The 22,742-nt window shown below is 33.9% G+C and overlaps 4 protein-coding genes and 1 long non-coding RNA gene across 7 annotated transcripts; 3 read left to right on the top strand and 2 right to left on the bottom strand.

Annotated features, from left to right (window-relative positions):
- Nucleotides 1–658: 658 nt before the first annotated feature.
- LOC106428618 (DNA-(apurinic or apyrimidinic site) endonuclease) lies at nucleotides 659–3,339 on the bottom strand. Of its 2 annotated transcripts, none has more exons than XM_013869367.3 (9): nucleotides 2,920–3,339; nucleotides 2,528–2,620; nucleotides 2,230–2,374; nucleotides 1,857–2,058; nucleotides 1,678–1,756; nucleotides 1,457–1,518; nucleotides 1,255–1,341; nucleotides 1,109–1,167; nucleotides 659–964 (listed from the first exon to the last, which is right to left on the bottom strand). In XM_013869367.3, exons 1-9 carry the CDS (start codon nucleotides 3,154–3,156, stop codon nucleotides 879–881), a joined length of 1,050 nt encoding a protein of 349 aa, XP_013724821.1. In that variant the 5' UTR covers nucleotides 3,157–3,339; the 3' UTR covers nucleotides 659–878. The 2 variants fall into 2 exon arrangements, with proteins under 2 accessions (XP_013724821.1, XP_013724820.1); XM_013869366.3 differs by having other exon boundaries at nucleotides 1,064–1,167; nucleotides 2,920–3,337.
- Nucleotides 3,340–4,333: 994 nt separating this feature from the next.
- On the top strand, nucleotides 4,334–6,269 carry LOC106428661 (protein LAZ1 homolog 2). Of its 2 annotated transcripts, XM_013869403.3 has the most exons (6): nucleotides 4,335–4,560; nucleotides 4,726–4,782; nucleotides 4,871–4,979; nucleotides 5,073–5,257; nucleotides 5,320–5,408; nucleotides 5,509–6,269. In XM_013869403.3, exons 1-6 carry the CDS (start codon nucleotides 4,423–4,425, stop codon nucleotides 6,131–6,133), a joined length of 1,203 nt encoding a protein of 400 aa, XP_013724857.1. In that variant the 5' UTR covers nucleotides 4,335–4,422; the 3' UTR covers nucleotides 6,134–6,269. The 2 variants fall into 2 exon arrangements, with proteins under 2 accessions (XP_048621924.1, XP_013724857.1); XM_048765967.1 differs by having other exon boundaries at nucleotides 4,334–4,560; nucleotides 4,871–5,257.
- Nucleotides 6,181–8,241, bottom strand: LOC106428662 (CBBY-like protein). Its single transcript, XM_013869404.2, has 8 exons — nucleotides 7,842–8,241; nucleotides 7,680–7,750; nucleotides 7,410–7,568; nucleotides 7,094–7,160; nucleotides 6,841–6,936; nucleotides 6,696–6,742; nucleotides 6,519–6,599; nucleotides 6,181–6,419 (listed from the first exon to the last, which is right to left on the bottom strand). The coding sequence occupies exons 1-8, from the start codon at nucleotides 8,160–8,162 to the stop codon at nucleotides 6,296–6,298; spliced, it is 966 nt and encodes a 321-aa protein (XP_013724858.1). The 5' UTR covers nucleotides 8,163–8,241; the 3' UTR covers nucleotides 6,181–6,295.
- A 2,512-nt stretch (nucleotides 8,242–10,753) lies between these two features.
- On the top strand, nucleotides 10,754–12,734 carry LOC106428660. The gene is made up of 2 exons (XR_007327619.1): nucleotides 10,754–11,501; nucleotides 11,783–12,734. It is a non-coding gene; the product is annotated as an uncharacterized LOC106428660 (long non-coding RNA).
- A 3,408-nt stretch (nucleotides 12,735–16,142) lies between these two features.
- Nucleotides 16,143–22,730, top strand: BNACNNG09480D. Its single transcript, XM_013869402.2, has 5 exons — nucleotides 16,143–16,313; nucleotides 21,172–21,434; nucleotides 21,559–21,770; nucleotides 21,856–22,120; nucleotides 22,210–22,730. The coding sequence occupies exons 1-5, from the start codon at nucleotides 16,226–16,228 to the stop codon at nucleotides 22,501–22,503; spliced, it is 1,122 nt and encodes a 373-aa protein (XP_013724856.1). The 5' UTR covers nucleotides 16,143–16,225; the 3' UTR covers nucleotides 22,504–22,730.
- The last annotated feature ends 12 nt before the right edge of the window (nucleotides 22,731–22,742 follow it).

Below are 22,742 nucleotides of genomic sequence, written 5' to 3'. Positions count from 1 at the left end.
AATCATCTTACTATTATTTACGATTCTGCCACTTCATCCGTTCGTCACAGTCGCACACATTTCTTGTTGGGCTCTCTGTCTGTTTGCACATTCAAAAACTCTCCTTTTATCAAACCAGATCTTCTTGATAAATGAAATACGTTTCACAAGAAAAACATCTTTTCAAAGTAAATTTCATCAGAGATACTTATTATTAAGAGAAATATATAAGTAATAAATAGGCTTTCCCAAGTAAATATTCAGATTTATGGATATGATTTCAGGTTTAAAAATATAAATGTGAAATAGACATTTCATTTAACATTTTCCTTATATTTTTTTTTTACGATACATACATCTAATCTAATTTTTCTAATCTTTTGATATCTAAAAATTTATTAAGATTCCAAGGTATTTAAAAATTTACTATGTCAATGAGTCAACAATGAAATTCAAGACCAAAAAGTAATGTTGTTTGACAATGAGTCAACAATGAAATTTACCATTTACAATTATATATATGAATATTATGATCCCTTGGTTTGTTTAACGAATGTTGCCTCGACCCACTGACTACACAATAAAGCAAAGGGTATCTATTCTTAAAATAGACCAGAAAGAATTCCAACTCTGAAGAAAATTAAAACTAATAATCTAATCTTTTTTTGGAAGATTAAAATGTAGAATATCTACATTTCTTAGGGATAGAAAGCATATTAATGTTTGTAAAATCACAACAATAATTAATAAGTAGCACCTTTGAGAGCTCATCAGAGCAACAAGGCCAAATAAAGTGTCTCAAAAGTAAATTAAAAGATCATCTAAGCTCAACTCTGATAAAACAAGCTTTGGTTTGAGTCTAAAGAAGGCTCGTTTTCTATTAACAGAAGATGATGGTTTCAGTTAGAAACCTGGTTCTCTTCCGAATATGAAGATGGCTTCGAAAGCTCAAGTGAAACCGGACAGTGATCACTCCCATAGAAACCTGAAAGAACAAAAAAAAAAATTAAGAACCAAGTTGCTGCAAAAGAGCTAGATGATGTTCTATGTGATAAACTGCACATAAAATTTTATCTAGGGGCACCTTCTAGTTCTATCCCACGACCGTGCATCTTACAAGAAACTATACCGTCTTTGAGCTGTTCAGAAACCAGAAAATAGTCGATCCTCATCCTCTTTCCCCTGTACCTATTCCAACAAAAAGATCCATATGAAGCTTTAGAAACATGCCCATGTTGGGGATGCAAACACAAGTATACGAGGCATCCCACTCACTTTCCAATAGGATTCCCAGACCATGAGAACCCACTTTCCATGTCTGGTTCCTTGTGTAGATACCGGTATGCATCAACAAGCCTTCCTCTGTAAAACATTCCCATGATATTTTAATTTAGAATCACATGGTCAATAACTATAATCTCTATTCTACAAAATATTACGACTAAGACTTCCCAGTGCAAAGATATATTATACATACTCTTTCATGATTGTGCCGAAGCGTGCTCTCTCAGATGGTGTAAATCCAGGCTGTCCACAGTCCTATATGATCAAAACCATTTATAGTCACCGTGTGATCTTAAAGCATATATCGTGGACAAGCTTTTGGTTAAGGCCTAATACAGTCATCTACTATAAGAGGTACAAGAAAATAAGAGAAACCAAAGGAAACTTAGCCTCTGTTTTTCTGTATTAATTTACCTCTTTGTTTGGAGGAACATAACCATTAAGCTTTGCGGTTGCAAAAAAATCTGGATGGCTAACATCTATCTCCTCATGACTGCATATTACAACATAAGTTAGAATCAGGGAAAGAACACTGAAAGGGCTTTGAAGAAAAGAGTGTGGCAAGGGAAGAGGTAGAAAAACTTCCTCAATACCTGACATTTAAGTCGCCGCACCATATAAGAGGTTTATCAGAGGTTTGGGAGAGGAAGTCAACAATCCTCTTGTCCCATTTTCTTCTCCTCTGAAAGGAATTCTCCTCCTCTTTCCAACCATTGTTAGGCGAATACGTGTTCAGCAGACGAAACGTCTCAAACTCAGCTAAGATTACACGACCATCAGGTTCATGTTTAGATGCTGAACAAGTATATAAGTCAGTCAGCAATCTGAAATAGCTAATAATATAAATAATATAAACTTTAAAATCAAGAAAATTCCTTAACCATTATGCTCACAGTTTTGAATGCTGGCTTGCAAGAGATTTATGTGATGGTAAGAGAAGAAGCAACAAGGTTTCGAAGAATATACCTAATTTGTCGAGGTTGAAGTAAACTTTTTGAGGCTTGAAACACTTTTTCACAAACAAGGCTGTCCCTGCATACTTGGACTCTGCAAGAGACCACCAAACTCGATAGTTTCCAAATGGTGGACTTGAGAGAGCCCTCATCAAAATCTGCACAACAGTAAATCCAAAAAGCAAGGGAGTTCGTTACTCTAAAAGTGGCCACACTTCTAAAACCATTCTATAACACCATGCCACTGCATTGTTTGTAATACAAAAATGTTGACATATAAAGAGGGAGGGTAATCAAATAGTAGGGGGTACCTGTTTCTCCTCACGCAAAGCTTTGGTGTCATCGCTCAACTCGCCGTAGTTTTTAGGTTTACCCTTGCCACCAGCAGCAGGCATTCTTACCTCCTAACATTAAGAACACAGTCAAGTCAGAGTCACAAAATGTTTTGCACCACAAGCGACTGAGGAGTTTGGACTTAGAATGAATATAAGACACAAACGCTAACTTGAGCACACTAGAGAACTAAACAGAGAAACAAAGATCATAAGCAAAAACTGTAGGTCAGTAAAATACATAAAACCCTAGACAATTTTTAAAAGGGATTCATACACACAAACACCTAGCAAGATTTAACTCACATTGGTCGGAAACCAAAAAAAAAAAAAAAAAAAAAAAAAAAAAAAAAAAAAAAGGAATCACCTACCTGTATGGCAATGACATCAGGGTCGAAATCGGAGACGAACTTAGAGAGCTCGGACCAGTCGTTTTTCACACGAAGGAGGAAGCTGTTAGCGTTCCAAGTTACAAACTTTGTCGGCTCTTTCTGGTTCTTTCCTTCTTCGACACAGTCTCCGTCTCCGTTGCGCTTTTCCGGAGAGAGGCAGGGCTTCTTAGGCGCCGTTGAGCCGTCTTTCTCGATGGGCTTGAAGAATCGCTTCATAGCTTTAGCAATTTTCGTGCCCTTATAAAGCTCCGTTCTTTATCTTTTATTAATCCAATCAAAAACTGAAATGCCAATTCGAAAGGAAGAAACTTTGATAAACTCAATTCTTCTTCGGAATTATTTTCATGGGCGTTTAGTGTATCTTCACCATAGAAATTTTCTGAACGTCTACTACAGTGAAACCCACAAAAGCAAAACCTTTTTGCACAATAAATGAGTTAAAAAAAAACCCAAACGATACTCATCATAGGCCCATTATTATTTAACGTATTAAATCGATTTATATGATTATTTTCGTAACTCTTCGAAACCTAAGAATATCATGCCAGATTGAACGAAGGGGTTATCTGTGAAATAATCCCAAAAAATCAAAATCAAAATCAAAATTAAATTTGTAGAAAGAAAGCAGAGAAAGGTATGGAGAAAGAGGAGGAGAAAAAAATAATGTAATGTTGGTTAGTTAGTGAATTTGAGTTTGTTAGGTTAGTGGATGTAATTTTTGTTGAAAGAAAGTGGATTCACATTTCACCTGCTTCCCATTATTAAATCATAGTACATTTCTTAGACGAATATATGAGAACATTCCTAAGATTTTGGTGACGTTACTCGTCTAGATACTGATGTATTTATAGCTTTAAGATTTCGGTTATGTTGGTGGCGTAACTCCTTTTTATTTGATTGGATTAGTACAATATATGAACACATGGTATGGATGTGTTTCAAAAATAAAAATTAACATGGTATGGATAGTTCACATCCTTAAAAGCATATACCCAGTCTGGAGGGAGATGAATAATAGAAGACATGACTCGTCAGCACTTCAGCCGGCCCAGAGGATCAAAAATGGTTGATAGACAGGTTCGCAAGTATATATAATAATAAGAGAATCAAGTAGATGTACTCTGTTTTTTTTTTTATAGAAACTCTGCTTCCATGTAGTTTAGTCTGTAAAAACAAAATCTCTGAATACCTAAATTTTACATATCATTCAAGAAAAAAAAAAAGCATATACTCCAAGCTCTGGTATTAGGAGCCATCTTAGTTCACTTTTACGGTTTAACCTAAGTTTCTTTTTTCTCATTGTGAAACGTGTCGCAGTACGCATATGATATGTGGCGTCCGCGAACGGGTTCCACGTGAGCATAACCTCAAAACAAAACACACACCGATCGGTAATAAGGCAAAAACATATTTTGGAAAAGGCAGAGTTTGATTGATAAAAAATGATATTGCCTCATCTATCATTATTATTATGATGTCAAGATGGGAGAAAGCGAGACAAATACGTACAGAGATCTACATTTTCCGGCTTTACTGGTCGGAGGTTCTTTCGCCGCCGTCGCAATATGTCTCTCCCTTTTCCTTATCCTCCAGCACCTCCGTTACTACACCAACCCCTCTGTCCGTACATACGATTTCTTCATTCTCTCTCTATATATATATTTTCCGACGTATAGTTTCATTCTCCGTAGACATCTGCGTGACAGATGCTTCTTACGTATCTTCTTATAGGAAACTATCGGTTGTCTTTGAGTATTGATGAATTTGAGAATAAACAATTTGCAGGAGCAAAAATGGATTGTTCCTGTTTTGTTTATGGTCCCTGTTTACGCCACTGAATCTGTAAGTGTCAACTCTTTCTCTTTCTCTCCCCTTTCGGGAGTTTTGTAGTTTTCAATTTTAACCGAAGCGGTTTATGTTTGTGGTTTAGATAATTTCCTTGTCCAATGCAAAACTCTCACTGCCTTGTGACATTTTGAGAAATTGCTATGAGGCTTTCGCTTTGTACTCCTTTGGAAGTTACTTGGTCGCTTGTCTAGGTGACACAACCCTTTTGTGCTCTATCTCTCTCTTGTCTGAATCCAGAACTATGTTTATGTTTAAACCAAACTATCCAATATGTATATGCTCAGGTGGTGAAAGAAGAGTTGTTGAATTGCTCGAAGATGAATCAAAAGAACCATTACTAGAAGGAGAAGAGAATAAGAGTGAGAAGAAGACGCAGAAGCAGAGGAATCCATTATGGAAGTTCTTGTGTGAACCATATGTCTTGGGTCCTGAGCTCTTTGTCATAGAGAAGTTCGGTCTTGTCCAATATGTAAGTAATATCATTTCAGTTGTTTTTCTTTCTTTTTTGTAATATTTTTATTTTGTTTTCAGATGATCCTCAAAACCTTTTGTGCATTCTTGGCATTTTTGTTGGAGCTTCTCGGTGTTTATGGTGATGGTGAATTCAAATGGTATTACGGGTATGCCAGGAAAGGAAACACATCATGTGTCTGTTTTTCATCAGATGGAGAAGAAAAAACTAGTGATGAATCTTTTTGATTTTTTTTTTTTTAATGTTAGATATCCATACATAGAGGTGGTGCTAAACTTCAGCCAGATGTGGGCTCTCTTCTGCCTAGTCCAGTTCTACAACGTGACTCACGAACGCCTTAAAGAAATCAAACCCTTGGCCAAGTTCATCAGCTTCAAGGCCATCGTCTTTGCCACTTGGTGGCAAGGCTTCGGCATCGCGCTGCTTTGCTACTACGGCGTGCTTCCAAAAGAAGGAAGGTTCCAGAACGCACTGCAAGATTTTCTCATTTGCATCGAGATGGCCATAGCAGCGGTGGCGCATATCTTTGTTTTCCCAGTTGAGCCTTACCACTACATCCCGGTCTCAGAGTGCGGTAAAATCACGAGGACGAAGACGACGGAGGTTAAGCTAGACGAAAGTGGCCGTGTTGTTGAGAAGAAGGAGACTCATGTTGAAGCATCGGGGACGAGTATTAAGGAGAGTGTACAGGATATAGTTATGGACGGTGGTCAGCATGTTGTGAAGGATGTGGTTCTGACGATAAACCAAGCGATGGGACCGGTTGAGAAGGGTGTGACGAAGATTCAGGAGAAGCTTTTGGATTCGGATGGTAAGGAAGAAGAAAAAGCAGAAGTGACCGTTGGGACTTCTGTGGAGAAAAAAGATCAATGAGGTCAGCTCAGCCTTCGACCTGTGATGAAATTTTCGGACTCTAGTGGTTTTGTTGAAACTGAAACATCTGCTCATGGAAATGTGAGAGACATAATGTCTATAACGAGTTTACAGTGAACAAGTCTTTTTCACTATACACGCCAATGTTGAGAGTATGTAGTTTTAACTAACGAACTGTTTCTGGAGAAGGCTTCCACAGAATGATAGATCAAATCTCTCTTCTGGAGGGTCTCCAATGCAGTCGAAAACCGCGTCTGCGTTCACAAAATCTTCATCCGCAGTGTATCTGCAAATCCATATATGAAGAGTACTCATTTTATTTTCTGATTGATTATGAATTTATGAATCATCAGGTTATGATAGCTGTGTTAGTGAAACTACTCACCCACTCTTTGTAACTATACAAGTCATACCCGCAGCTTTTGCAGCTGCTAGCCCTATAGCGCTATCTTCAACCACAACACATCTGCACATACAAATAGAGTCAAACTCATTAGAAGACCTTTTTCTATAAAAATATCTACTCATTCATTCCCCTGTAAATAATTATAGAAACACTTACTTTGAGGGATCAACTCCAAGGGTTTCAGCTGCTAAGTTGTAGATAGCCTGTTAAAAACAAATCTTTAGCTAAGATGAAGCAAAGATGTCCTGTTGTAATGAAAAGGTGTGTTGAGGAACGTTAAGATGGGAAGCGAGTAAATCACCGGATCAGGCTTTTTCTTGGGGACAACGTCTCCAGCGAATATCTTGATATTATCTGCTCGTTCTGGTCCAAGCAAGCATGAAACGATAGCAGAAACCTGAGATCACGTTTCCGTGAGATTATATTACATTTCTTCGAAGCTAAAGAAATATCTGAGAACATTCTTGTGGAATAACACAGCTGCGTATCCATTTATATGTTGGAAGACTAATATGGCCACGGAAACTGAAGTAGTAGAACCTGAGTGATCATACCGCCTTCTCATTTGAAGTGCTGCACACGGCAACTTTTACTCCATTCGTTAATGCTTGATCAACCAACCTACAATGTTCCAACATGAATATGCTTAGATAAACCAAGAAATAGTCGAAACCTACAAGAGATGATGTTTCAGTAAAGAAGCCACAACGTGTATATGAATCCAAGAGATAACTAGCCTTAAATAGCATCAGGAGAATCCATCAAATGATGTTCTAAATGTCCTAAGTTTTGCTATAAATCACTCCCAGAGCGCTATATAACATCAAAAGCAAGTGATATCATCAAGAATATAGAAGAAGTGATCCTAACTTGGCAACACCGGGTCGAAGAGGAAGCAGCTTTTTCTCGATGAGAACCATGAAGAGCTCAGTCTTCTGCCTGTGAAGCCCAGCTATGAACGCTTTCCTCTCTTCCTCATCCTTGGGAGCTTTCTCTGGCCAACCTACCTTGTTAAAATACGCTGTCATTCTACAAAAAAAAAAAAAAAAAAAAAACAAAGCCATCTCAATTAAAAAAAATATTAATTTCATTCAGACAAGACTAAACTGAAACTTCATTAACATCGAGTTTTGGTAATACCTTTCTTTCCCGCCACCGATTTTCAGCAGCTCGCCGTATAAATCGACATCCCATGTAACACCCAAATCTCTCTGCGAGATTACCAAAGACTCAAAAGATTGCAGCTTTAAAGCCCAATAAAAAGTTAAAGGGGGGGGGGGGGGGGGGGGGGGGAAGAGTGACCTCTTTGAAGGTGTCATTGAAGGAGATCCTGTGACCGTCCCTCTCCGTATCAACAAGCACGCCATCGCAATCGAAGAGAAGAGCAGAGGGAAGAGTCGCCGGAGAAGATGAAGCAGAGCATTTGATTCCTCCGGAGCGAGATCCTCTGTGTGTTATCGTCGGGTTTGATCTCAAGCACTTGCCCATGTACCGCGACCTCGAAGCCTTTGCCGACAAAGGTGTCGCGTTAAACGCACGCGCTGCATTGGGGATGAATGACGCCGCCGATAGCTTTGACTGAATTGAAGAAGGTGAAGACAGAGAGAGTCTCACAGTCGCCATTGTTTGTTTGATGATTTTCTCTCTCTCTCTCTCTATCTCTTTTGCCAAGTAATATAACGGTCGGGGATTTCTTCAACTTATCCGGTCTTTGTGCTAACGACCACAAGTAATAACCACCCGGTTCGGGTTGTTGGATTAGGATACATACACTCGTACTAAAAAAACCGGGTCGGGTTGCTTTTGGTGACTTGTACAAATTTAAGCTTAGGACATTCTCAATGACAAGGCCAATCAAACTCTTCCCATCGTGTGATAAAGGAATAAGATCCATAAGAATATAAGTGCATGGCCATTGGAATTATCTCAAGAGTATTTTACAAAACTTCAAAGAAAACTGAAAATATCATTTCATTGAGTGAGTATTTTAATTAGTGAGAATCTAGTTCAAAAATATCTCAAAGTATTTCATTTAAACACTTTAAAATGTAGTTCTCATCACTTAAGATATATAATTCATGAAATAATTTTTTTTCTCTATTTATAAAATATTTTTCGTGAGATATTTCTCTTGTTCAGAATTTAACCATCGATAAAGAATTACAAAAAGGAAATTCCAAAAGAGACAGAGAGCTCGAGTTGCTTAACTATAATAATTGATGTTGTGAAATTTTCTGTTAACAGAATTTGGCAATTACAAGAAAAATTGATTTTTTTTTTATAAAAATAACAATTGTAATTTCTTAAGCTCTATTGAGATGATTTCAAAATTTGACTTGGTGATTTAAGATCATATTACACGCACTCAAAGTCAAGAAATATATCATCATTATTTTTTTCATAATAGTGAGAACGAGTTTATATCTCCTCTATAGTTCATAATGTTCAACTTTTCATTGTAGAAGTCATTAATGAGGGAAAATATTTTCAGTCATTATTGATTGTACATTGAATGTGATTCATCAAGAACAAATTACTCTAATAATATGATGTGTGAGTCTATCAAATAAAAAAAGTAAGAGTACAAAAATACTTCTTAGAGTTTCTTATGGTAGATGACACACATAGATTAGTACTTTTTGAAAAATAGTTAGAAGCTTTAAAATCTCTTATTCTTGATGTTAGTAATGTGAGGGATCACAGCTATGATAAGGGTTCCAATATGAAAAAAAACATCAAGGTATTATTAGAAAAAAAATTCTTGATATAAATCCAAAAGATTGTATATATCATGTGCTTATCATAAGCTTAATCTTGTGGTTAGTGATATGGTTCATTCATGTGTAAAAGTTTCATTCTTTGGAATTTTGCAGTCCATATAAGCTTTTTTTTCTAGTTCTACAAAGAGATGGAAGATTTTAATTGACCATGTTCCCTTTTTACAGTGAATTTTTATGCGATACTCATTGGGAGAGACGAACCAAAAGTTCAAAGAAATTATATTTCAAGCTCCACAAATAAGATCGGCTTTATTGGAATTATATGAATCATGTGATTATGCTATGACAAAAGGTAATGTTGAAAACTGAATTATGTCATTTGATGATTGTGAACTCATACTTGACATGGTTATTTTGTATGAAATTTTTGTTTGCTATTAACTCGGTGAGTAAGAACTTACAAGCTAAATCTATGTGCATTGATAATGCTTTGAAACAATTAGAAGGTGTAGTTCTGTTTTCAAAGAAGTACATACATGAAGGGTTTACTTCTAATTTGAGTATAGCTCAAAGTATTGATCATGATATGAATGTTGATCATGTAATTGCAAATAAGCGCAATACCTTTAGGAAAAATGATCAGATGATACTTAGTTAGTTAAAGAATTACTAACGTGTGAAGATCAATTTAGAGAATTATTTTGTAAAGTTGTAGTGTACATCATAATAACTTCATTCAAGAACATATTTGATCAAGCAGTGAATTGTTTTTTAAAAATTGAGTTTTTATTTAATTTGAGAAAACTAAAGGCATTAGATGAAAGTGAAATACGAGAACATTGTACTAATTTTCACTAATTTTTTTCTCATTGTAATTTTTCAGATGTTGATTTAAATAATTTATATTCTGAATTGAAAATCTTGCAAACTACTTTACGTACTATACCATTGGAACCAAGCAAAGTACTTAAGTTTGTTGAAACTGTGAGTTGTTATCATAATATGTCAATTGCTTATAGTATTCTTTTAACTATATAAATGACTGTAGTTTCAGCAGTAATAAGTTTTTAAAAATTAAAATTACTGACATATTATTTGCAATCTTCAATATCGATCTTAAGAAAAGTTGAATGATTTAGCTATTTAAAGAATAAAAAATACATGTTAGAGGAACTATTATTCATGATTTTGCATCAAGTGAAGCTTGAAAACATCCATTTGTTATGATTATATTTTTTGATTTAGATGACTACTGTTTTCTTTGTTTTTCATATCCAATAAACATGTCAAATAATGAAATTATTGGTGGAAACAAGTGATTGCCACAAAAGCTAGGAAGAAGAATGACAAGCAGAAAACAAATTCTGATTTTTATGGTCTTAGTGATAACATTTATAAGACATAAGATGCAAACAAATTATTTTATTTTATGTTTATTTTTCCTAAACATTGTTGTTTGGTATTTTAGTTGGAGTAACAGTTTTAAGTACTGTATCATGTTTTTATAGGTCGGATTTTAGAAATTTACCCCATCTATCAATTGTCTAAGCCGGCTTTGGATGTAACAATATCTTTATATATAAAGTTGATTTGTGTGATGCACACAGCCGTCCACGACACCAAAATAGGTTGGGGGTTTTTTTGACACGTGTCGGCTCGGTGGGACGTCTGTGTAACCCACGCTCTCCCTTCTTTACGAGCGCGTCGTGTGGTGTGTGCACTCTCCCTTGCTCGCGCGTCACGGTGAAGCACGATTTTGGGCATCACAGACAAATTGTTTGGGCTTATGTCTATTAAAATAGGCCCATAAGTTTTTAGGGTTATTTGCCCCTGCGTCATTCTTCTTCTTCCGTGCCTCCAACCTGCAAGAGAAACCATAGAAACCAAAACGTCCCAGGATCATAACTCTTACATTTATTCTGAGTTTTCCATTCAATAATCCACTCTTCATGCATAATGATTTCGATCTATCTCTTCGTTCACCCTCAAACCGCCTACAACGCCATCTATAAATATCGGCCCTCACTTCCCTTCACCTCGCATCTGAAACGATTTGCTCAAACATACGATCTCATAGAAGCAACATATTCAGATGGCGAATTCATACACTCTGCTTGCGAATTTGAGAGCCGGTCAATGCTCTAATACTGCTGAGGTCCGCTTGCTGAGGTTCTGGGAGGCCTGAAATATCAACAAAGGAGGGGAGCTGATGAGTATTGAGATGCTGCTCATCGATGAGGCTGTAAGTGTTCTTCCCCGATTTTATATGTTCAAGATCCACAGTTTTTTTTAATATTTTTTTTACTGACTTCCATCAAAGAGGGTTGATCTTTTTGCAAAAAAAATTAATTGATTCAGACAAAAATTTTTTTAATTAAACTGAAGAAAGCTTTCACTTTCGATATAATTTTACTTTATATTTTTTAAAGAAATTTTCACTTTCCTTTTAATTTTTACCGATTAGCTCTCTTGACAGTTAAGCTTATTTGATTAACTGATGTTTCTCCCCTTTGATATCAACAGGATACCCTGGTTTAAGGGTGTGTTCCTGCTGTTCACCAACGTAAGTTCAGGGAACGTCTTACTGAAGGATCAGTTTACACCCTCAGCCGGTTTGACGTTACACGGAGCAACCCGAAATTCAAGTTGACTGATGGCCCTGTCTCCATCCGTTTCAATGAAGGAACTGATTTTGAGAAGCTTGTTGCCACTGCTAGAACCATACCTACAGAACATTTTCGCTTCCGACCACATGAACAGATTATTGAGTTAGCAAACACCTCCAGACAGCTCCTAGGTATTTCTTTCCGTAATATAAGTTTTTTTTTTTATCATTTCACACGGTAACGTGATCATACTATAATACCTCAGATGTTATTGGGGAGGTATTCCCTGGTCTTGGCACAGCTGCGCAAAACCCCTTGGTCTTAAAACACCTAAATCTCTGATCTCTCACCGTCCAATCACTGTCATCGCTTACCATGTACCAAAATCTGATGAACCTTTGCGTTTCTGCCGGTAACTTGGAGGCGCATTACTTATGTGGAATGCAAGAATCTTCTTACGAGAACATAGCTGCTGGGTCAGATTGCAGCACAAGGTTCGTATGATAGTGCTATTTACCTTTATGGTATAATTATGTTATGTAGAGGAGATCCGGACATCGGGATACCACTATTGGATTCACTTGGATGGAGAGAAAACAAAGCACGGTCCGACGCTTGCTGGCAAAACATCAAAACATCTCTCCATGGAGTAAGAGTCAAAAGGTTTGAGATTTACATCACAACTTATAGGGCCACAAGGCCTACAATAAATTGTCACAGAAACGACATTGCTATCCGTTGTGAGACATGTTATTATTTTAAGCAAATGAAAAAAATTGTTTTCATTATCTAAACAAATGATGTAACTGCTGCGGTCCCTATATCGACTCCAATATTATAAAATTTAAATAAAGTTTCCCTTACTAATACATCGTCTCTTATGCAAACGGATCAAAGCTACAGCTTTCTACATTTTTTTTTCATCTTAACTTTGCAACTCTATGCTTACTTTCCACCTTTATTCTTTATTAAAACTGAAAGGAAAATTGACGCCCATTCTAAGATGTCGTTGTTAAGGCCTTGATCAGTAAGTCATATCTCTCGCATTTCGCAGAAGTCTACACGTTGAGCATCAACTGATGCGTGAAGTACCTGAATTTGTCACGCTTCATAAAATTGTGTTCCATACTTATTCTCTTTCAGTTTCACACACATCTTTCAGTCGTTGAAGAACTTTTCTTTCTGTCCTTCAGAGAAATCGCTGAGTCCATCTCTGTAGAATCTTCTCTGGTTTTCCTTTGGTAGTTGTTCGCTGTGTTTCGAGAGTCGTTATACAAACGGAATGTCTTTGAAAAAAAAACAGAATAGAAAATATTTGCTTCTTCAAAATTGCGATATCACTACACCCATATGGATAATGGCTTCTTCGACATAAGAATATAATTTAATGGTTATGTACAAGTTAAAAGAAACACGAGAAGAAGACAAACATATAATAAGAACATAACCAATAAACATGATTATGTACTATGACTCAGCTATACAAATAATGTCTTATTCGATTAAAAAAAAAATTAAGGGTTTTCCAAACTTTTTTACTAAAAGCAACCAAAACCCACCGATATCGAAAGTGCGAACTCATGTCTACGTTAATCGGTCCAATCAAAAAAACACCTAAAGCCTCGATCAGCAAGTCATACCTCTGGCCATTTCCTGGGGTTTATACTTTAACCATCACCATGAGACCGAGACAAGCTGACAAGGACTTCGCGGAATGGATTTTAAAAGTTGGTAATGGAACTACACCCACCGTGAACACAGAAAGAAGAAGTCATGAGGACGGCGAGCAGGTTATAATAGGAGATGAATTCATGTTACCAAGCTCTGATCATCCTCACAAGTCTATATCAGATGCTGCATATCCAGTTACTGCCTTCCAACTCAGTCAGAAATGTTCTGCTTCAAGTAGAATATAATTAATGGAATCATAGGTAAACACAGTTATGAGTATGTTCGTGGAACATGATACCCCTGAATAATTAATTAATAAACACCAAAAGAAATATACCGTCTGAGATCATCACAATTCTACTTACGTAAGATGCCATACATAAATATAGTTTGGTTTCTGTCTTATTATGTTAAAACAAGTCGTTTAATTAACAATATAGAATATCTACGGGTTCTGTCTTCTAATGTTAAAACACAGTCGTTTACATTGAATGAGTGCCCAGCCGAGTTAAAATATCTAAATTATGATCGTCACAGGATTTATTGAGTTCATGCAAAACCCGGCGCGAGCTTAACCCCTCCACCATAACTTAGTAAAACGAAATTCAATATAAATAAATCCACAACAATACAACAACATATATTACTCTAAGATACAAACCATGCCCTCATTTATCGACCCCAAAATATAAACACTTTCAAAACACTAACTCCCCGTAAAGACCATACCAATTTAAACACTTTTTAAACATGCAAAACCTTTCAACTACACTGAACTACATACACTCCTAACAACTAAATACCATAACACAAGATTTTTAAAACTGAATCAAACAAATATCCGAACCCGGCGCTACGCGCCGGAATACCCCTAGTTGATCACCTAAAGAATAAAATACTGAAACTGGAAAAGCCTTTTTATGATAAACGATGGTGGATCTCAGAGGTTCCACAATGTTGAGTTGGATCAAGTGAGCCGAGAACATATATTATCAAGTATCATATTTGTTTTAAGAAAATGGTTTATATATCCGATTTGTTTTGTTCAAACTTTTATTATTTTACCCGATGGCTTGTACACACTACACACTTTGTATTTCACCTTCACAATTTAATTAATAATATACTAAATCTTGATTCGCACAACTGTGCGGATGATTATTTTAATTTTATAAATATAAATATTTGATTTACATGATTAGTGGTATATAATTTTAACATTTACCATATTGCTAATAGTTTAATATAATATTTTCAAACACAATAATTTTATAGTTTGCATGAAGTAGTTTAATTTATTATGATTATATTAGTAATATTTCTCTTATTAAAACATGAACACTAACTAAAATCTTACATTATATGATATTTATGACAAATTCTGTTCAATTTAATATTAATTTTGATATTAATTACCTTAAGACTATACTTGTATTTTAGATTTTGGTCATACATATATGTTAATCAAATTATTTGTATGAATTAAATATTTTACTGAATAACATATATTAAGTGTAATTTATAAAGCGCCCGCTTCATTTAAATTATTAAACCAGAAATTACAATGTGTTTGTTTTTGTCCTTTTAAACTTGAATTTTGTCTTTATTATCTATGTTTTGAGGTTCCTTGTGTTGTCTATTGGTGATTTAGACTTTTCTACTACAATGCTCTTTAATTATTTACAATGGATTTTTCAATGTTAAATTTTTATTTGTAATTCTTCATCTATCATACATCATGTTATATAATTAACACATAGACCTACAACTACATTTAATAGTAATGGAAATAAATATATTCACATGAAGTATTTTTATCATTCATTCGTGTGTCATTTAGGTTAATGACATAAATTGGTACAATATCTATTGCACTTTTGAAATTGCACGAAATACAAGAAACAAAAACAATTACATTAATGAATAATATATGAATATGGTCTATATAAAAATAAGTTTGATTATCTTTTTGCAAACAAAGTAGGCATATGCTTCTATTATTGAAGAATAAAACTAAATTGGCCACTATATTGTTTTTTTTTGTCATTAACTTAAACAGATTCAAATTGACTCTATAAACCACACTGATAACTTCTCATTCATGTGAAAAAAAACAGTTGTTTTCTGAAACTATGTGCTAAACTGTCCACCCTTAGATTCTTCGTTCGTGGTATATAGATGATTTCTGAGCGGATGAAACTTTCTTGGAGAATGTTGAATAGATTTTTTCTTGAAAAAAATGAGTAGTGCTATTGGATTTAAAAAGAATTAAGAAAAACAAATTTGTTTTATAAGAATTGCAGTAATAAATATTAAAAAAAATGTTCGTACTAGTTTTTGAAACTATGGACCAAAAATCTGAGAAGGAAGCACCAAAATTTTGAAATTTTCAAATCACACGTCTGGTGTCTACTGTTCGAGGATTCCAAGTTCCTATCGTAATTACTTATTTTAGTACATCTCGTCATGGAAACTGGAAAGTTACATAAATGTCCACGTTTCTGCAAATTTACCATTTTTGCCAGAAAAAAAAACGAAAAACTAAAATCCAATTTAGCTACAATAAATTCATTTACATAAAAAGACAAAAAGTCATAAAGAGCCAAGAAACTCTTCTTAAGTTGTCGCCCACCAAACACTCTTTCTCTTACTTATTTTCCTGGAAAAGTTTTCCAAGAGAAAAGAGAGAATGTCTAGCGAAGGAACAGATAGGACGAATATGCGTGCACCTTCTGCACAATCTCACACAAGAAACACTCAAGGAGTATCTTCTTTTGGTAATCAAATCCTTCTTTCATCTTTACTATTTCTTGTTTTTGTACTTCGGTCTCTTTTGATAAAAAAAAGAAAGAAAAAAGGTACTTCGGTCTCAAAAAATAGATAATACAGAGAAAATTTTGTTATTCTGTGGAAGTTTATAGGAGATAATCATCTTAAATTTATATCTGACTTATTTAAATTTATATTCTGTGGAAGTTTTGACCCAAAAAAAAATTATATCTGTGGAAGCAAGGAGATAATCATCTTCTCCCCCACATTCTTTTCATGCCCATTCTTTTATATTTTCAGGGAAAAAAATTGTTTGCAATTATTGCAAATAACAAAAAATATAGATTATTACCAAAGTAAGTAAAGTAACTGTACACCTGGATGATTGAGCGGACATTAGAGCATTTCCAGCCAAATAGTTTTCTCTTAAAGAGGATATCTAAACAAAAAAAAATACTATTTTAATATAATTTATGATTTAAAAAATTAAAAATAAAAATAAATCCTATTTTTAAATTAAAATATAATGCTTAGAACATTATTAACCTTAGTCTCTTAACTGGAGTTCATAGCTTCGGCTAAGAGACGGTTCTTAGCTTTTAACTAAGAAAAACTAAGAACCATCTTTTAAATAAGAGATATAAAGACATCATTATCGGTGTCCTTAATGGCGTCCTTAAGTGTTAAAACATTAAATTTAAATCGCAATTCCATAAAAATAAAGAAAACGTATGTTAATTAAAAAGTTTTGGAATCACGTCCTTAAGGGCACGTGTCATCCTGCGAGGGGACCAAGGGAAAAGGAGTTTGGGAAAGGGGAGTTTATCGTTTCGAAATCATTTTCATCCTCTCCCTTCTCTCTCTCGACAGCGAATCTCACCGAATCTCTCCGCCGATCTCTCCGCCAGAATAATCCACTTGTTTGGCGATGAATACCTAAGACGTCACACACTCGAGGATCTGCAAAGACTACTATATGTTGGAGAACAACGCGGATTTCCAGGGATGGTTAGAAGCATCGACTGTATGCATTGGGAGTGGAAGAATTGCCCCACCTCTTGGAAAAGAATGTATTCACGAGGAACTGGAAAACCAACAATTGTGTTGGAGGTGGTAGCTTCATATGACCTCTGGATATGGCACACGTTTTTTGGAGCTCCAGGTACTATGAACGATCTCAATATTCTTGATCGATCACATGTTTTTGATGACATTATTAACGGCATAGCGCCACAAGTAAGCTTCTCTGTTAATGGTAATCTGTACCATTTAACATATTATTTAACGGATGGTATTTTTCCTAAATGGGCGACTTTTATTCAATCTATCTGATTACCACAAGGTCAGAGGAATTCATTATTTGCCAAAACCCAAGAACCTGTGCGAAAAGATGTTGAGCGTGCTTTTGGAGTACTGCAAGCTAGATTTGCCGTTGTCAAAAATCCATCTAATTTATGGGATAAAGACAAAATAGCAAATATTATGAGAGCATGTATCATACTTCATAATATGATTGTCGAAGATGAACGATCATCATTCACTCAGTGTGACGTTGATGAATTTCAAGAAAGAGAAGAGGTGGATACATTTTCCGTCAATATGCCTTCAAATCTCGGCAATACATTTGATCGTTGAACGAGCGTTCGGAATAGACAAGACCATCAACAATTAAAAAATGATTTGATTGAAAATTTATAGGCTAAATTTGGACATCTTCCAAATAACATATAATTTATAAGTTTCTATGAATTGAATAACATGTTAGTTTGCTTTTATTTATTATGATGTTTGTAATGTTTTTTTTTTTTTAGAACTTTGTAATTTTCTTAAGTTTTCAATTTTAATGTTAAACTTCTCTTTTATATGTTTTATTTATAACTTCACTTTTATATGTCATTAGTTATTAAAATAAACAATTAATTTATTAAGAGACAAGAAAAATCCTACCAATAATCTACAATTTTTGGATTGTCTTTAGCTTTGTCTCTTAACACAAAAGTAATAATAAAATATGTTAAGGACTTACAAATTGTCCTACCAATAATGATGTCCTAAGAGCATGATTAATGGAGGTGTTCTTAGGATGTAGTTATTAACAGAATATAAGAAACCGTCTCTTAACTTTTAACTGAAAAAGCTAAGAACCGGTTTTTAAATATACGGTTTCTTATATTATGTTAAGAACCTCACCCTAAGAACCCCCCCCCCCCCCCATTAATCATGTTCTAAGAGCTGTCTCTTAGCCGAAAAGTGTAAAAAAAGAAGTCAAATCATGAGTTAAGAACCCCAACTAAAATACCGGGGTTAATCATGCTCGTAGGTGCAATATTTTTTTTAACTTATATATATATATATATTTATTTTTAATTGACAAATTCTATGAAAACTTTTCATTGTAAATGTCTTTAGAATGGAAAGCTAGTTTGGTTAGAATATTTTATTCAATTTGAACCGGCCCAACCAATCCAGTTAAGCTGGTTCTAATTAGTTATTGTATTCACTTTGTGTTTTGTTGAAAAAAAAATTACATATATCATTCAAAAATATTAATCGGACCTAATAGTTAGGTCCGGTATTGTTTTTAATCTTTTAACTAGATTCTGATCCGTCATTCGAAGGACAGATATATTTTTTGATCTAGGCTTAAAAAACTCGGGGTTAATATTTTTTGTTGAAAAAAATATTTTACGTATGAAATTATGATCTTTAATGAATTATATATATATATATATATATATATTAGAAATTTATCTCAAATTTATTTATATGACTTATTTTTTTTTTTTAAATATGAATACATTTTTGAAGACTCCAAATAATTCTGACCCATTATGATTTTGTTTATTTAACTTGTTGTTAAACTTATTTTACACTGATTTTTTTTATATATTTTAATTTAAATAAAATATTTTATATTTTTAACCAGCTATGTATCGATAAAATTCATTTTTGTGTGTTTTAAACTTGTTTCTATAATTTTATTAAATTTAGTTTATATGATTTAATTTTTTATTTTTAATGGAACTATTTTTTAAGGATTTGAGATAATTTAGACCCACATTATGATTTGTTGATTTAATCATTTGTTATTTCATCTTGAATTTATTTTGGTGGTTTAATTTAATAAATATTAAATTAATATAAATAATAATTATTAATGATTAATTAATGAGTCTTGAAATGGTTAATCTTAAAAGTACTATTTATATCTTATTATTATTAGATTAGCTACCGTTTAACATAAAATTATTAATGTGGATAATAATTATTAACAAATATTAAATTAACTACCATTATTCTACATTATTTCGTGAATTCTAGTTTATACTTAATTTTTCACTCATATATATATATAATATATTCGTGAATTCTAGTGAGTAAAAATGAGAGTTATGAGTTTCTAGAATATAGAAAATAAGAAGAGGGTTTATAAATTAAATGCAGAAAGTTTTTTTTTTTTATTGTAGCGAACACAGGAAGTTAGTTATTATTAATATAATAAATAAATAATTAGACATAGCATGTATCAGTATTTAGAAGGTGGTTATGATTATTTAGATGCATTTATAAAATAATTAGTTGGACTAAACCTATATTATTAGGTCATGTTCCTAATTTAATAGAACTAGGTGTTTTGCCTGCATATGCGGACATAATTTTCTTATCAGTACTTATAATTTTATGTCTTATTAATTTAAATTCAGCATAATAAGTTATTATTTATGTTTTCAGATGGTTAAATCAAACATCAAAATATTTGTATATGTCAAATATTTTTTTTTATCAAAATATATGTTTATTATTGTGTTAAATAGTTTAAAAAATATCTTTATATAAGTGTTTTTTATTGACTAATATTTAATTATAATTTGTTTTGTATCTTAACTTTTAACTTTTATAATAAAAATATTGTTTCAGATAGCAACACAATATATAAGAATATCTTATTTTTAAAATTTTTGATAATTTTATTTTATAACTCAGAATCAATTATTTAATATTTAATATAACATATAAATTTTGTATGATTGAAATAAAATTTGTTTTAATTATATATAAAATTCATCAAGGGTATTGTTTTAATTAAAAAATTAGCGAATCAGTTAGAAATTAATAATAAATCAATAACCTAGCTAAAAATCTAAAACCTAATAAAAATATGACAAATAAGAAAAACTAACTAAATTTTAATATAAAACATAGAAATTTAATATTATTAAAATAAAATTCGTTTTTAACATATATAAGATTCATTAAGGGTATTTTTTTAAATTAAGAAATTAGTGACTTCGCTAAAAATAAATAAGAAATCAATGATTTAGTTAAAACCTAATAAAAAATGACAAATAAACAAAATTAACTAAAATCATGGAAAACATGACAAATCATCAAAATCGGAGGTGGTCAGACTTATCAGTCAATAATTAATTAATTACCCATCAATACTAACTTGTGAACGAAGAAACAAGTTTATAGGTCAGACTAAGTAGGGGTTATTGGTTGTTGTATTTTAATGGATTTAAAAATCCGAACTAAATCTAGTGTTATTGGTTTTATGATTTTCAAATCTGTATTAAAATCACGTGTTATTGGTTTAATAATTCATAAATTCTATATCAAATCAAGTGTTATTCAATTGTACGGATTTACTAATATATTTGATCTTTAATGGATTTGTTTGGATTTTTAGTTAAAAATACAAAGATTCAAATCCGTGGGAAAACTTTCAGATTTACATATTTTACTTGAATTTATAAATACTATATGAATTTCTAATTCAATTAAAATATATAAACTAATAACAAGCATTCCTAACATGTGTAATCTGGAAATGTTATTAAAAGACTTGCTTCCTCGACTATGCAGACTTCTTGAAGGCGATCCTCCTGGTGTTGTTCGTGGGAGCTTTGGCATGGGCTTATCAATCAATCCAACCACCACCGCCAAAAACCGTCGGCTCTCCAGACGGAGCCGCAGTGACAGCACCGAGGATCAAACTGAGAGACGGAAGACATTTGGCTTACAAGGAGCACGGAATTCATAGAGACGAAGCCAAGTTCAAAATCATATACATCCACGGCTTCGATTCTAGTATGCTCGACTCGCCTTTCCCCTTTTTCTTATCGCCCGTAAGTTCTCCGGCGAAAGCCCTCATGACCCACTTGTCAAACATCGTTAGCTTTCTGTAAAATCTCACAAGCTTGTCAAAACTACTTGTCTCTTTGGTTGATATCTTTGTGCATCATGTTTTAGGCTCTTGTGGATGAGTTGAGGATATACACTGTGTCATTCGACCGTCCTGGTTACGGAGAGAGTGATCCTGACCCGAATCGATCACCTAGAAGCATAGCATTGGATGTAGAAGAGCTGGCTGATGGATTAGGACTAGGACCTAACTTCTATGTCTTTGGTCTCTCCATGGGTGGTGAAATCACTTGGGCATGTCTTCAGTACATTCCTCACAGGTGCTTTAAACTAAAACTGTCTTGGTTCTTCTGAGTACGGTTTGTCTATGACATGTGTTTGAATTGATGCTCTGAGTTTAAACAGGTTAGCAGGAGCAGCGCTTGTAGCACCAGCGATTAACTACTGGTGGAGAAACCTGCCTGGAGACATAACAAGAGAAGCTTTCTCTCTTATGTATCCTGCAGATCAGTGGTCACTTCGCGTAGCTCACTATGCTCCTTGGCTTACATACTGGTGGAACACTCAGAAATGGTTCCCAATCTCCAATGTCATCGCTGGCAACCCCATCATTTTCTCCCGTCAGGACATGGAGGTCTTGTCTAAGCTCGGATTCGTCAGTCCAAATCGGGTACAAGCACATCTATAGATGTTTAGTTTGACAAAATGTTGTGCCGTTTGGTTAAGGTTCTTTGTTTATTTTATTTTTTTTTGTTTCAGGGATACACAAGACAACAAGGTGAATACGAAAGCCTACACCGAGATTTGAATGTTGGATTTTCAGGCTGGGAGTTTGATCCTTTAGACCTTAAAGATCCGTTTCCGAACAAGAATGGCTCGGTTCATCTATGGCATGGTGATGAGGACAGGTTTGTGCCAGTGAAGCTTCAGAGTTATATAGCATCAAGGCTTCCATGGATTAGTTACCATGAAATCTCAGGATCAGGACATTTGTTACCTCTTGTGGAAGGTATGACTGATAAGATCATCAAGTCACTTTTGGTTGGGGAGTAAGTGCGAGTTGAGAAGCTTTTGCTTGACACAGATAGTTGCTGCTTGCAAGGGCTACTAGTACAAACTAATTATGATCAACTATTAAATAAGTGAGACTAGAGAGGATGCTAGTTTGAGTCAATGTGGTTTATATTTTCCAAGGATGATTAAATTGCTTGTACGATTATCATCATGAATCGACCTTGAACTAATTGCTTAATCTCTCAGTTTGATTTTAGTTTAATTTATTTTTATTGTAC

The sequence above is a fragment of the Brassica napus genome, chromosome C8, assembly GCF_020379485.1.
Source record: "Brassica napus cultivar Da-Ae chromosome C8, Da-Ae, whole genome shotgun sequence".
Classification (NCBI taxonomy): domain Eukaryota; kingdom Viridiplantae; phylum Streptophyta; class Magnoliopsida; order Brassicales; family Brassicaceae; genus Brassica; species Brassica napus.
Note: the sequence above shows the minus strand (reverse complement) of the source record. Positions and strands in the feature narration are given on the sequence as shown.

Coding starts and splice junctions, on each gene's coding strand:
- LOC106428618 (XM_013869366.3), bottom strand. CDS start 3,156: ATGAAGCGATTCTTCAAGCCCATCGAGAAAGACGGCTCAACGGCGCCT. Junction 1,757..1,856: donor TGCGGCGACTTAAATGTCAG/GTATTGAGGAAG, acceptor TGTAATATGCAG/TCATGAGGAGATAGATGTTA. Junction 1,519..1,677: donor ATGTTCCTCCAAACAAAGAG/GTAAATTAATAC, acceptor TTGATCATATAG/GACTGTGGACAGCCTGGATT.
- LOC106428661 (XM_048765967.1), top strand. CDS start 4,423: ATGGGAGAAAGCGAGACAAATACGTACAGAGATCTACATTTTCCGGCT. Junction 5,258..5,319: donor AGTTCGGTCTTGTCCAATAT/GTAAGTAATATC, acceptor TTTTGTTTTCAG/ATGATCCTCAAAACCTTTTG. Junction 5,409..5,508: donor GAATTCAAATGGTATTACGG/GTATGCCAGGAA, acceptor TTTTAATGTTAG/ATATCCATACATAGAGGTGG.
- LOC106428662 (XM_013869404.2), bottom strand. CDS start 8,162: ATGGCGACTGTGAGACTCTCTCTGTCTTCACCTTCTTCAATTCAGTCA. Junction 7,751..7,841: donor TCAATGACACCTTCAAAGAG/GTCACTCTTCCC, acceptor GTAATCTCGCAG/AGAGATTTGGGTGTTACATG. Junction 6,937..7,093: donor GCACTTCAAATGAGAAGGCG/GTATGATCACTC, acceptor ACGTGATCTCAG/GTTTCTGCTATCGTTTCATG.
- BNACNNG09480D (XM_013869402.2), top strand. CDS start 16,226: ATGTCTAGCGAAGGAACAGATAGGACGAATATGCGTGCACCTTCTGCA. Junction 21,435..21,558: donor TCCCCTTTTTCTTATCGCCC/GTAAGTTCTCCG, acceptor ATCATGTTTTAG/GCTCTTGTGGATGAGTTGAG. Junction 21,771..21,855: donor CTTCAGTACATTCCTCACAG/GTGCTTTAAACT, acceptor GAGTTTAAACAG/GTTAGCAGGAGCAGCGCTTG.